The sequence below is a fragment of the Panthera tigris genome, chromosome A2, assembly GCF_018350195.1.
Source record: "Panthera tigris isolate Pti1 chromosome A2, P.tigris_Pti1_mat1.1, whole genome shotgun sequence".
Classification (NCBI taxonomy): domain Eukaryota; kingdom Metazoa; phylum Chordata; class Mammalia; order Carnivora; family Felidae; genus Panthera; species Panthera tigris.
Window position 1 is genome coordinate 59312457 of NC_056661.1, and position 12220 is coordinate 59324676.

General features: G+C 47.1%; 1 protein-coding gene across 3 annotated transcripts in view; it reads left to right on the plus strand.

Moving 5' to 3' along the window:
• Positions 1-12220, plus strand: part of ALDH1L1 (aldehyde dehydrogenase 1 family member L1) — a 130394-nt gene that overhangs the window by 53684 nt on the left and 64490 nt on the right. For all 3 annotated transcript variants that reach the window (XM_042962562.1, XM_042962572.1, XM_007097394.3), the window contains exons 7-9: positions 361-498; positions 3177-3302; positions 6457-6548. In XM_042962562.1, the coding sequence (XP_042818496.1) occupies positions 361-498; positions 3177-3302; positions 6457-6548 (356 nt within the window). The remainder of the gene's footprint in view (positions 1-360; positions 499-3176; positions 3303-6456; positions 6549-12220) is intronic.

The window sequence follows — 12220 nt, forward strand, 5'->3', positions numbered from 1 at the left end:
GACCAGTGCTTAGTGGCATCCCCAGGGTACTCTGTGATGCCTTGGGCAGATTTTCTCCTAGTGTCTGTCCACCTGAGGTCTGAGGCCAGCGGCCAATACATAGGATCCTAGGGACACATAGAACTTGAGGGCTCCCTGAGGACTCTGGGGCTCTTCCAGGTCTTGTTTGTGCTACTGAAGGCAGAGTCCTAGGGGTCGCCTAGGACTAGTCTTGTGTTGTGGCTGCCCTAGCTGCCTCTCTCCTCCCCCTAGCCATGCCCAGCTCCCTTTCATCCCCTTAGCCCTGTTCAACCTTGCCTGGAATGCCAGCAGTGGGGGCCTCTTTCATCTACCATCTTTTGGTTTTCCTGTCCTCAACAGAAGCTGACTTTCTTCAACTCAACACTAAACACTGAAGGCCTGGTGCCCGAGGGAGAAGCCTTGCCTATCCCAGGAGCCCATCAGCCGGGGATAGTCACCAAAGCGGGACTCATCCTTTTCGGGAATGATGACAGAATGGTAATGGTTCTGCTATGGGTCACATGTCTGTACTTTAGGCTTCAGGCGACACACACATGTCCAGGTGCTCAGCCCTGACAGACCCCAGGCTACTCTGGAGAAAACATGGTAAAGTGAGACCGCAGGCTCCAGGAAAACCCCCGGAAAACCCCTTGCTTGCACCCAACCCACTTCCCTGTTCGGGGAAGGCTGGCCCCTTGCTCTTTGTGACCAGGTCCCCCAGCCAGAGTTGGGTGCCTTGTGAGAGTATCAGAATCAGGGAGAGGCTCTGTGCTGGGAGCCCTGAATTTGCAACCTCCTTTCAGTCCAGTGGAGTGTCCAGGTGCCGCTGGGTGTGGTGACTGAATCTCTGTGCCTCAGTTTCCTTCTTTCTGAACAGGGACATCATCGTGAGAACCTCTGGAGCCATGCCAGGCAAACAACATGCCCTGACTCATGTTAGCAGACTCCACGACTCTGAGTAACAGCTACTATTTATGCAGTGCCTTCTGTGTGCCTTAGCACTATTTTAAAACAATTTAGATCTATTAAATTTGATTTTCCTAACAACTATATAAGATATGTATTAATATTATACCCATTTGCCAGCAGAGAAAACTGAAGCAAAGAGGTTTAAATAACCCTCCCAACATCACCAAGTTAATTTGTGGCAGAGTGGGGATTCAAGCCTTAAAATTCTGGCTCTGATGCCCAGGTTAATACTCCCTCTGTACAGTGGTTGGGCAGGTCTGGACTTTAAGATACTGGGGGCAGGGAAGGAGTACAAGCAGGGGTCTCCAAACACTGTGGAGATTTCAACAAATCTCATGGATATGGAATCATTGGTTGCATCAGTGTGTATAGACCAGATAGAATGTGGAACAGCTTTGCTGGGGATGGATGCGAGCTCACTCTGGGTGCCTATCTTGCTGTGTCTCGCCATTGGAGGGCCTGAGGATGCCATTAATGTCTGCAATGTATAGTGAGTGGGTGTTTTAGGTATTCATGATGGATACATGCAGTTGAAAGATGCTATCTGTCTTGGGTCAAGTTCCTTTGAAGCAGTGTCTGAGACAGGAGTTCTTGTGCATGTGACTTATTGAGGGAGTACTCTTGGAAAATCCCATACAATGTAGGGCTAGACTGGGGCAGAGGACAGTGCTAAGCAAAGATATAAGGGTTCTGGAGTCTGTCATCTTCTGTCTGATCCCAGGCACTGCAGTGTGAATTGCATCTGCTGATTATGCCCCCGCATACTCACATCGCTAAGTCCTTGGTTTCTGCTGCCCCTGGAGAAGGAAGGTGGCAATGAGGCATCAGCCCTGGGCCTCTCTATGCATGGCTGCACTTATCCGCCAAAAGCCATGGAGGAGGAAGGTACATCTAGATTGCTAATGACCTATATATACCGCAGCAGCTGGAGGATGGGAACACGGGCTAGGAGGAGCTCTGGGTAGGGGGCAACAACTGTGCCCTCTGTGATGTCCACAGGGACAGCAAAGCAAAGGAAGTAGCCTTGGCGGAACCCTTGGTTGAAGTATCTTTCAGGAACTTTTAGCTGGGTCTAGCTGGGCTTTAGCTCACAGAAAGCTCCAGAATATCTTCAAAAGTCAAGAGGGTGGAGGCCAGGCAGGGAATCTGGCTTCAGTTATGTCAGGGCATATAGAGAGTGTACCGTTCTTATAATTTTTTAAAAATTTTTTAATATTTATTTATTTATTATTTTATTTATTTATTATGTATAATTTATTGTCAAATTGGTTTCCATACAACACCCAGTGCTCATCCCAACTAAAAATTTTTTTTAACGTTTATTTATTTTTGAGAGAGAGAGAGACAGACAGAGTGTGAGTGGGGGAGGGCAGAGAGAGAAGGAGACACAGAATCCGAAGCAGGCTCCAGGCTCTGAGCTGTCAGCACAGAGCCTGACACAGGGCTCCAGCTCACAAACCAGGAGATCATGACCTGAGCTGAAGTCGGACGCGTAACATACTGAGCCACCCAGGCGCCCCTACCATTCTTGTAAACCACTCTTGTCAAACACAGACATCCGCGTCTGCTCCTTTTCCCAGCTCTGCCCCCTAGGGGGCATCTGATGATCTTCACCAGAGCTTTCCATGAGGTTTCTAGGAGCTGGGCTACTGGGTGATAACTTTACTTTTTTTTATGTTTATTTTTGAGAGAAAGAGAGAGAGAGCGCACAAGTAGGGAAGGGGCAGAGAGAGAGGGGGGGGGAGACACAGAATCTGAAGCAGGCTCCAGGCTCCAAGCTGTCAGCTCAGAGCCCAATGTGGGCCCCGAACGCACAAATCATAAGATCATGACCTGAGCTGGAGTTGGATGCTTAACTGACAGCCACCCAGGCGCCCTTAGTTGTTTTCTTGATTCATTTTCTGAGTAGTGCCTGAATTACTTTTGTCTAATAAGTAGGCATTTTTATGGAAATAATAAAATCATTACACTTAAAAAGAAGTGAGAAGGGGGGTGGGTGACGGAGAAGTGAGCTCTACAGTTTCCTCTGTGTTCCTGGAAGAGCAGTGTCTCCACTGTGAACGTCCCTCCTCATTAATCTTGTACCTTTCTTGTGGTGAGGGTTGGAGACGAAGTGTGTGGGGAGCCCAGCACAGTGCTCCCTGTGGAATTGCTCTCTTCCCTGCCATGCAGACAACCACAGGTACTGTGAAGCCTTCTTTTTGCAGCTTCTGGTGAAGAACATCCAGCTGGAGGATGGCAGGATGATCCCAGCCTCACGCTTCTTCAGCGGAGCAGACAGCAGTGTCCTTGAGCTGACAGAGGCAGAACTGGTCATGGCAGAGACTGTGCGGGTAAAAGCCCCCTTCAGGGATTCTGTCTGGTTTTGCAGGTTGTGCACTGCATCTGTGTTTTTTGACTCACACTCCCTGGAGTTGGATGTGCACACCCTCTGTAGATGTATGTGCTGACCCTGGGCACCGTGTTGGTTCTATCATGTCTTGGGACTTTCTGATGCCCCCTTGCTCTTTTCCTCTGTCACTGGGACACTGGGATTTGGCCAGCTGGGTCTGACTCTTCTAGGGACTCACTGTCAAGAGTGGACAGATGAAGAAGCCCCTGGAATAGGTGGAAAAGGTTGGTGCCAAATCCATGGCCCTTTGATGAGAATGTGTGCAGTGTAACCTTCCAGAAAATCTCCCTGAGAGGGAGCCTCCTGCACTGTGACCAGCCCGGGTGTCATAGTCAGGCAGACCTGGACTCCAGTCCAGCCGTCATGGATGATGCAGGAGAGCACTTCACTCTCTGAGACTCAATCCCTTCCACTGCAAGCCCAGTCAGTGGTCACCTCCCAGACTTGTTCCTGGTCCTTCCTGCTCCCTCTGCCCACTTCCTTCTCCCTGGAAGTCATAGTATGGATGGTATTTAACCTTTATGAATGAAGGCTGTGGATGAATTTTCAAGCATTCACTCGTTCAACCATGTAATCAATGACTTAAGAAATACATATGAGCTCCTATCAAATGCTGAGTGCTAAGCCAGCACTTCTCATGAAGTGTCCCTTTCCATGGGGAAAACAGCCAATGAACAGCCAAATAAATGAACAGATAATTTCAGGCCAATAACAGGTTGATGGGAACAAGGTCCTTGGAGGCTGGGGGACAACTTTAGAAGGAATAACCAGGGCAGGCTTCCTTGGACAGGAGAAGGGGAGGGTTTGACCTGAGACCTGAGTGGAGAGAATTCTGGGGGAAGGAGGGCTGGATGAGAGGACATGGGCCAGTCGGGAGCCACAGTGGTGACTGTGGGTGTTGATGACAAGTGCTAAAGACAGGACCCAGCAGGGAAGGGACACGAGAAGCTTACTCTGCTCCAGAGGGCACCAAGCACTTCCTCAGTAGAAAGCTGAACTTTCTGAATGTCTGTAAAAAGAGAGAGAGAGAGAGAGAGAGAGAAGCCTGTTCATTCAAAAATATTTTGGAGGAGCTGCTCTGGCCCCAGCCCTGTACTTGCCCTGGAGTTACAGGGCCAGCTGGACAAACTAGCCTTCTGGGGCTTACAGCTGAGTGGCCCTTGGGGTGAGGTAAGGTTGTGTGTGTGTAGAGCTAGGCCTGAGTCAAACGCTGTTGTGACTGTGTCCTTCATCTCTGCACTTGAATAAACTGCATATCCATGGGTGTTGTGAGTGGTAGAGGAGAGGACACACATGGAAACAGGCAGTTTAACAGCACCTATAAGGACCTCAGTAAACGTGGGCAGGGAGCCTAAGGGTCATCAAAAGAAGCACATGCTTGCAGAGTGTGTACACTGTGCAGCAGTGTTCCAATCACTTCAGGAACAGTAGTGTGTTTAATTACTGTAACAACTATGAAGTAGGTGTTTCTATTACTTTCAGCTCCCAGCAGAGGAGCCCAAGGCCCAAGGTGGGGTCACAAGAGATGAGCACAGGCCTAGGCATGGAGCCCAGCTGGTGGGCCTGAATTCCTGGCCTCCACCACTATAATGCTATGCCACATGGCCTCTTGGTCATCCTTGGCATCATTATTATTACACCTGTTGGTCCTAGCTGGACTGGCCCTTTCAGAATGCATGGTCTGGAGGTGACTGGGGTGGAGCAGAAATGGCTGGGGAGGAGATGCCAGTGTCGGCCTCTGGTGTTGGTGGAGAGAGCCTAGCAACGGAACAAAATTTGCATTGTTGTGGTCTTTCTGTACAACAGGTACTCTGCCTGCCTCGTGTGAGGAATTATCAGCCATTATCAGATCCTTTCACAGATGAGGAAACAGAGGCACTGAGAGACTCTCTGCATCTCCATGGCTTGTCAGGAGCCAAGCTATGGTGTGAACAGGCCGTGTGGGTTTAGGGTCCATTGCCTTTCAGAGGTTTCACACACATCTGATGAGGGCTGGTGCATCCCATAGGCATCATGCTGGTGTCCACATACCAGCAGGTGACCTGTGGCCCTAGGCCACCTGAGTCTGAAGAGCAGGCAGAGCAGTCAGGGAAGGGTTCAGGGAAGAGGGGCCATGGCAGTTGGTCCTGGAGGATGCTTAGGATTTAAACATGAGCTGGAGGTCCAGAGAAGGACCTCACTGGTAGGCAAGGGCCCAGGCAGAGGTGTGGAGGACAGGCAGTAGTCAAGTGGGGACAGGGAATGGCTTAGCATGGCTGCTGATGGTCACAATGAGGATGGGAAGAGCAAAACCATGACACCTTTCAAAGAACAAAAGAAGGAGCCAGGGAGAGGTTGGGCCAGGTCCTAATTGGGCCTGACCACTTCCATCTGGCCCAGTGACCAGCCAAACACTGTCTGAAGCTCAGGCAGAGTGTGAGGCATCTTGATGCTCCTGTCCTCATAGGCCTGACTGGGAGCTCACCCAGAGAATAATTGTCCCATCCTGATCCACTGGACGGCCTTCTTAGAATTCTGGATGGTGTTGCCCACTCACACTGGCCTTTCCACACTCACCCACAAGGCTGGCTGGTGGACACTGCTGACTTTTGCAGGCCGTGGGACAGATGGGCACAGAACCAGCTGGCCTGTCTGTGAGAAAAAGACCCAGGCCTCCTGAACCCCATCAAAGTACCTTGTTTTCACCCTCAGAACTCCCACCCACTTTTCTTTCCTTTCTACACTGCAACACACCCAAACACCAGGATCACTCTGGGAACCTCACCCGGATGAGAGCACCAAGGCGAGGCTGGGTGTGAAGGGGGCTGGGGAGCAGCTGGTGCACAGCCAAGCCCTGAGCTCTGCATGTATACTCTTCCTGCTGCACTGAAATGGTGTAGGGATCCCAAAGGAGCTGAGGACAGCTGAACTCCCTGGGCTCCTACTTCCCCAAGGGCACAGTCACCCCAGGAGCCTGGGAGCAGCAGCACCGTGGAGTGGACAGAGCCCAGCCTGGCAGCAGGTGGGGCAAGCCCACAGCAGGGGCTGCTCTCACCCAGAAGACACATGCCCCCGGTTCCCCAGGGAGCCCTGTTCTCACCATGCCTGTTTTTCAGAGTGCCTGGAAACGGATTCTCCCCAGTGTCCTAGAGGTGGAAGACTCCACTGATTTCTTCAAGTCAGGGGCTGCATCGGTGGATGTTGTGAGGTAAGGCTGGGATTGGAGAGGTCTGGCCCCAGGTGTCAATGGCCATGTCACAAGCAATGCCAAGACTCAGTAGCAGGAAACAGCCATCATTTCTTATGCTTTGGATCATTCAGGTCAGGGATTCATAAAAGACCTGCATGTGCAGGCCTCAGGGGATCATCTTGAATGGCAGTGGGTGAGTGGGCTGGTAGCAGCTGGAAGAGACAGGCAGGGATATCTTCCTCCAAGCTAGTCTCTCTCTGTCATGCCTGGTGCATGGGCCTGGAGGGCTGGTGGCTGCTGAGGTGTTACTGCCAACCAGGTACCTATGTGTTGAGGCCCCAAAGTGACTGCTTTGGGATTTGGACTTGTAAGTGGTGGCTTGTGGCTCTGAGAGTGCTGATGCCAGGAAACAAGGTAGATGTGGACCCAGCCTGGGGGACGCATGACATCAATGCCATTGACCTGATTGTTTTCAGCAGTCACAAGCCTGACCAGATTTGAGGGCAAGTGCTGGGCACTGAGACCCAGGCCTCAGTGGGAGGAGGATCAAAGACTGTGTGACTCTGTTTTAAAACTGCTACAAGCCCCAACTCCCTCCAGTGAAAGCCAAGGTGTGTAGGGAAAGAAAACGGGCAGCTAGAGATCACCGCAGAGTAGGTTACCCATTCTTCAACCTCATATGTATTCTCCTGCTTTCCATTTAAGAGCAGTAAGTTCTAATTTGTATAAAGGGAAGAATGTGGATATGGTAGAACATCTTTGCAAGCAACAGTAACTTAGTTCAGTCTGGTTTAAACAAAAAAGAACAACCAAGTCAAACGTTCCATGGTAGCTTTCTTTAGGCAGGGCTGGTTACTCCAAACACTCAAATTACATCGTTAACATTGTCATTGTCTGTTGCTTCATTTTGGGGGAGGATTTCTCCTCATAGTGACACATTGCCTGCACAGTAGTTCTTTTCTAATTTGTGTTATCAGCATTGCCAGTGAAAAGGTGGTTGTTCTCATGGCAGTCTCCACGTAAGTCCTAGACTTGAATTTGACAGGAGCTGGTGGAGTCATGTGCCCCAATAAGAATCAATCGCTGGCCAGGAGCAGGCATGCTCTGATTGGCCAAAGCTGGGTCATGTGCCTACCTCTGGCGTCAAGGGTTGAAAGGACTACATTCAACCCACATCTCTGGAAAGGGAGGAGAAAGTTGTTTCCTTGGAAAGTGTCAGTGCTATTGGTAGAGGCAGGAGAAGTGGGTGCTGTGAAGGCAGAAGCAGAGATGTATACCACATGTGGGGAGAGGATTCTTGTACTTGAAGAAGGTGCAAAGGAAACTCTGTGGAGCTCACTCAAGTAGAGAAAAATTCACATGGGAAATTAAGCAAAGCTGTGATATTGACAAGGTGTGCAGGAGAATGTCAGAGAAACACTCAACAGCCCTCTGCATTTTGGTTCCCTCGGTAGGGCTGTAGAGTGAGCAGTGCTGATCAGAGGAGGCACTGATAAGGGAAAGGGACCCAGGATGAAAAAGGATGTGTGAACTCTAGTCCCCCTGAACACAAGGGAAGACTTACATGTTTCCAAGACCTTTGGGGCAAAAACAGGGAGGAGACTAACCTCTGCACTCTGGGGTGAGCCAAGAATGCAGCTGCTGTCTGACCCAATTGAAAAGTCCACCCAAGGCTGAATTGAGTAATGCCCAGTCATCCTGACAACAGGCCTCTCCTTTATTTTAAAATTGTTTTTAAAAAACATCATGTAAATAGTATTTGAGAAGGAGTTGCATGCCATCCACCTAGGGAAGGTTTTGGGGAGGGTTTGATTCAGAAGAGCAACTGTGAGATAATGAGAATTGGGGGTACATATTTTACCTGTTAATTTTTGCAGTGTATCAAAGCTTCCCAAAACATAGTGGCTTAAAACACCACTACTTTTTAGGTTCGTGGTTCTGTGGGTCAACAGTTTGGGCTGGGCTCAGTTGATTTGGGCCACACTGATGTCAGCTGGAGTCACGTATTTTCAGTCAGTTACCAAGTCAGCTGGAGGGCTGGCTGGTCCAGGATGGCCAGTGCCATCAGAGGTCCAGTGCAGGTTTGTTCATATGGTCATGGTAGGGGCCTAGGAAGCAGAAGGTTCAAGTGAGCACATCATATCCACTACATGTATCAGCCAAATCAAGTCATGGAGTTGACCCTATTAAGGAAATGGACACCATCTCCCAATGGCAGGTGCTGCAGTCACATCTCAAGGCTGGGACTACAGAAGGGGGGTGGGAAGTCTTGTGGACAGTTTTTCAACCTACCACACATATAAAAGCTGAATTGAGCCTCTGTGCTTGGAAACCTTGGGCACTACAGGTGTCTTATACCTCACTCTGACTTGTGTGGGTGGTGAGTATGAATTATAAAATCAATGGTTTTTATTATGCTCAGAAGAAGAATCAGACATCTGAGAAAATGATGTCCTGAGGACAACCCAGGGCTGTCTAGAGCTTCTGAACTGAGGTTGATGGAGGATGAAGATAAAGCTGACTTTTTGTTTTGAGAATACTTCAGACCATATATCCTTTTGTTTTTATTATGATAAAAAACATATGAATTCTACATTCTTAACAAATTAAAAAAAATTTTTTTAATGCTTATTTATATTTGAAAGAGATTGAGACAGAGACAGAGCTTGGGCAGGGGAGGGGAAGAGAGACAGACACAGAATCCAAATCAGGCTCCAAGCTGTGAGCTGTCAGCACAGAACCCGATGTGGGGCTCAAACTCACCAGCAGTGAGTTCATGACCTGAACCAAACTCGGATGCTTAACGGACTGAGCCACCTAGGCACCCCACAATTTTTTTTGATAAGAGCTGAAGGAGGAGACAGACTAGTAATCAGCCAAAGAGTCGTTTTTTTTTAAATATGAAATTTATTGTCACATTGGTTTCCATACAACACCCAGTGCTCATCCCAAAAGGTGCCCTCCTCAGTGCTCATCAACCACTTTCACCTCCCTTCTACCCCCCAAAACCCTCAGTTTATTCTAAGTTCTTAAGAGTCTCTGATGGTTTGCCTCCTTCCCTCTCTATAACCTTTTCCCCTTCCCCTCCCCCATGGTCTTCTGTTAAGTTTCTCAGGATCCACATAGAGTGAAAACATATGGTATCTTTCTCTGTATGACTTACTTCACTTAGCCTAACACTCTGTAGTTCCATCCATGTCGCTACAAAGGGCCATATTCCATTCTTTCTCGTTGCCAAGTAGTATTCCATTGTGTATATATAAACCACATTTTCTTTGGTGGACATTTAGGCTCTTTCCATAATTTGACTATTGTTGAAAGTGCTGCTGTAAACATTGGGGTACAAGTGCCCCTATGCATCAGCACTCCTGTATCCCTTGGGTAAATTCCTAGCAGTGCTATTGCTGGGTCATAGGGTAGATCTATTTTTAATTTTTTGAGGAACTTCCACACTGCTTTCTAGAGTGGCTGCATCAGTTTGCAATCTCACCAACAGTGCAAGAGGGTTCCCGTTTCTCCACATCCTCTCCAGCATCTATAGTCTCCTGATGTGTTCATTTTAGCCACTCTGATTGGGGTGACGTGGTATCTCAGTGTGGTTTATATTTGTATTTCCCTGATAAGGAGTGACATTGAGCGTCTTTTCATATGCCTGTTGGCCATCAGGATATCTTCTTTAGAGAAGTGACTATTCATGTCCTCTGCCCATTTCTTCACTGGATTATTTGTTTTTCGGGTGTGGAGTTTGGTGAGCTCTTTATAGATTTTGGATACTAGCTCTTTGTCCAATATGTCATTTGCAAATATCTTTTCCCATTTCTTGGTTGGCTTTTAGTTTTGTTGATTGTTTCCTTTGCAGTGCAGAAGCGTTTTATCTTCATGAGGTCCCAATAGTTCACTTTTGCTTTTAATTCTCTTGCCTTTGGAGATGTGTCGAGTAAGAAATTGCCGCAGCTGAGGTCAGAGAGGGTTTTTCCTGCTCTCTCCTCTAGGGTTTTGATGGTTTCCTGTCTCACATTCAGCTCCTTCATCCATTTTGAGTTTATTTTTGTGAATGGTGTAAGACAGTAGTCTAGTTTCATTCTTCTGCATGTGGCTGTCCAGTTCTCCTAGTACCACTTGTTAAAGAGACTGTGTTTTTTTCCCTTGGATATTCTTTCCTACTTTGTCAAAGATTAGTTGGCCATACTTTTGTGGGTCCAATTCTGGAGTCTGTCTTCTATTCCATTGGTCTATGTGTCTGTTTTTGTGCCAATACCATGCTGTCTTGATGATGACAGCTTTGTAGTAGAGGCTAAAGTCTGGGATTGTGATGCCTCCCACTTTGGTCCTCTTCTTCAATATTACTTTGGCTATTCGGGGCCTTTTGTGGTTCTATACAATTTTTAGGATGGCTTGTTCTAGGTTTGAGAAGAATGCTGGTGCAATTTTGATTGGGATTGCATTGAATGTGTAGATTGCTTTGGGTAGCATTGACATTTTAACAATGTATTCCAACCCATGAGCGCAGAATGTTTTTCCATTTCTTTGTATCTTCTTCAATTTCCTTCATAAGCTTTCTATAGTTTTCAGCATACAGATCTTTTACATCTTTGGTTAGGTTTATTCCTAGGTAGTTTGTGATTCCTGGTGCAGTTGTGAATGGGATAAGTTTCTTTTATTCTCTTTCTGTTGCTTCATTGTTATTGTATAAGAATGCAACTGATTTCTGTACATTAATTTTGTGTCCTGCGACTTTGCTGAATTCATGTATCAGTTCTAGCAGACTTTTGGTGGAGCCTATTGGGTTTTCCATGTATGATATCATGTCATCTGCAAAAAGTGAAAGCTTGAGTTCATCCATGCCAATTTTGATGCCTTTGATTTCCTTTTGTTGTCTGATTGCTGATGCCAGAACTTCCAACACTATGTTAAACAACAGCGGTGAGAGTGGACATCCCTGTCGTGTTCCTGATTTCAGGGGGAAAGCTCTCAGTTTTTCCCCATTGAGGATGATATTAGCTGTGGGCTTTTCATAAATGGCTTTTATGATGTTTAAGTATGTTCCTTCTAACCCGACTTTCTCGAGGGTCTTTATTAAGAAAGGATGCTGAATTTTGTCAAATGCTTTTTCTGCATCGATTGACAGGATTGACATGTTGTTATCTTTTCTTTTATTAATGTGATGTATCACATTGATTGATTTGCAAATATTGAACCAGCCCTGCAGCCCAGGAATGAATCCCACTTGAACATGGTGAATAATTCTTTTTTTACACTGTTGAATTCGATTTGCTAGTATTTTGTTGAGAATTTTTGCATCCGTATTCATCAGGGATATTGACCTGTCGTTCTCTTTTTTTGCTGGGTCTTTGTCTGGTTTGGGAATCAAAGTAATGCTGGCTTCATAGAATGAGTCTGGAAGTTTTCTTTCCCTTTCTATTTTTGGGAACAGCTTGAGAAGGATAGGTATTATTTCTGCTTTAAATGTATGGCAGAATCCCCCAGAGAAGCCATCTGGTCTTAGACTCTTATTTATTGGGAGATTTGTGATAACTGATTCAATTTCTTCGCTGGTTATGGGTGTGTTCAAATATTCTGTTTCTTCCTGTTTGAGTTTTGGAAGTGTGTGGGTGCTTAGGAATTTGTCCATTTCTTCCAGGTTGTCCAGTTTGTTGGCATATAATTTTTCATAGTATTCCCTGATAATT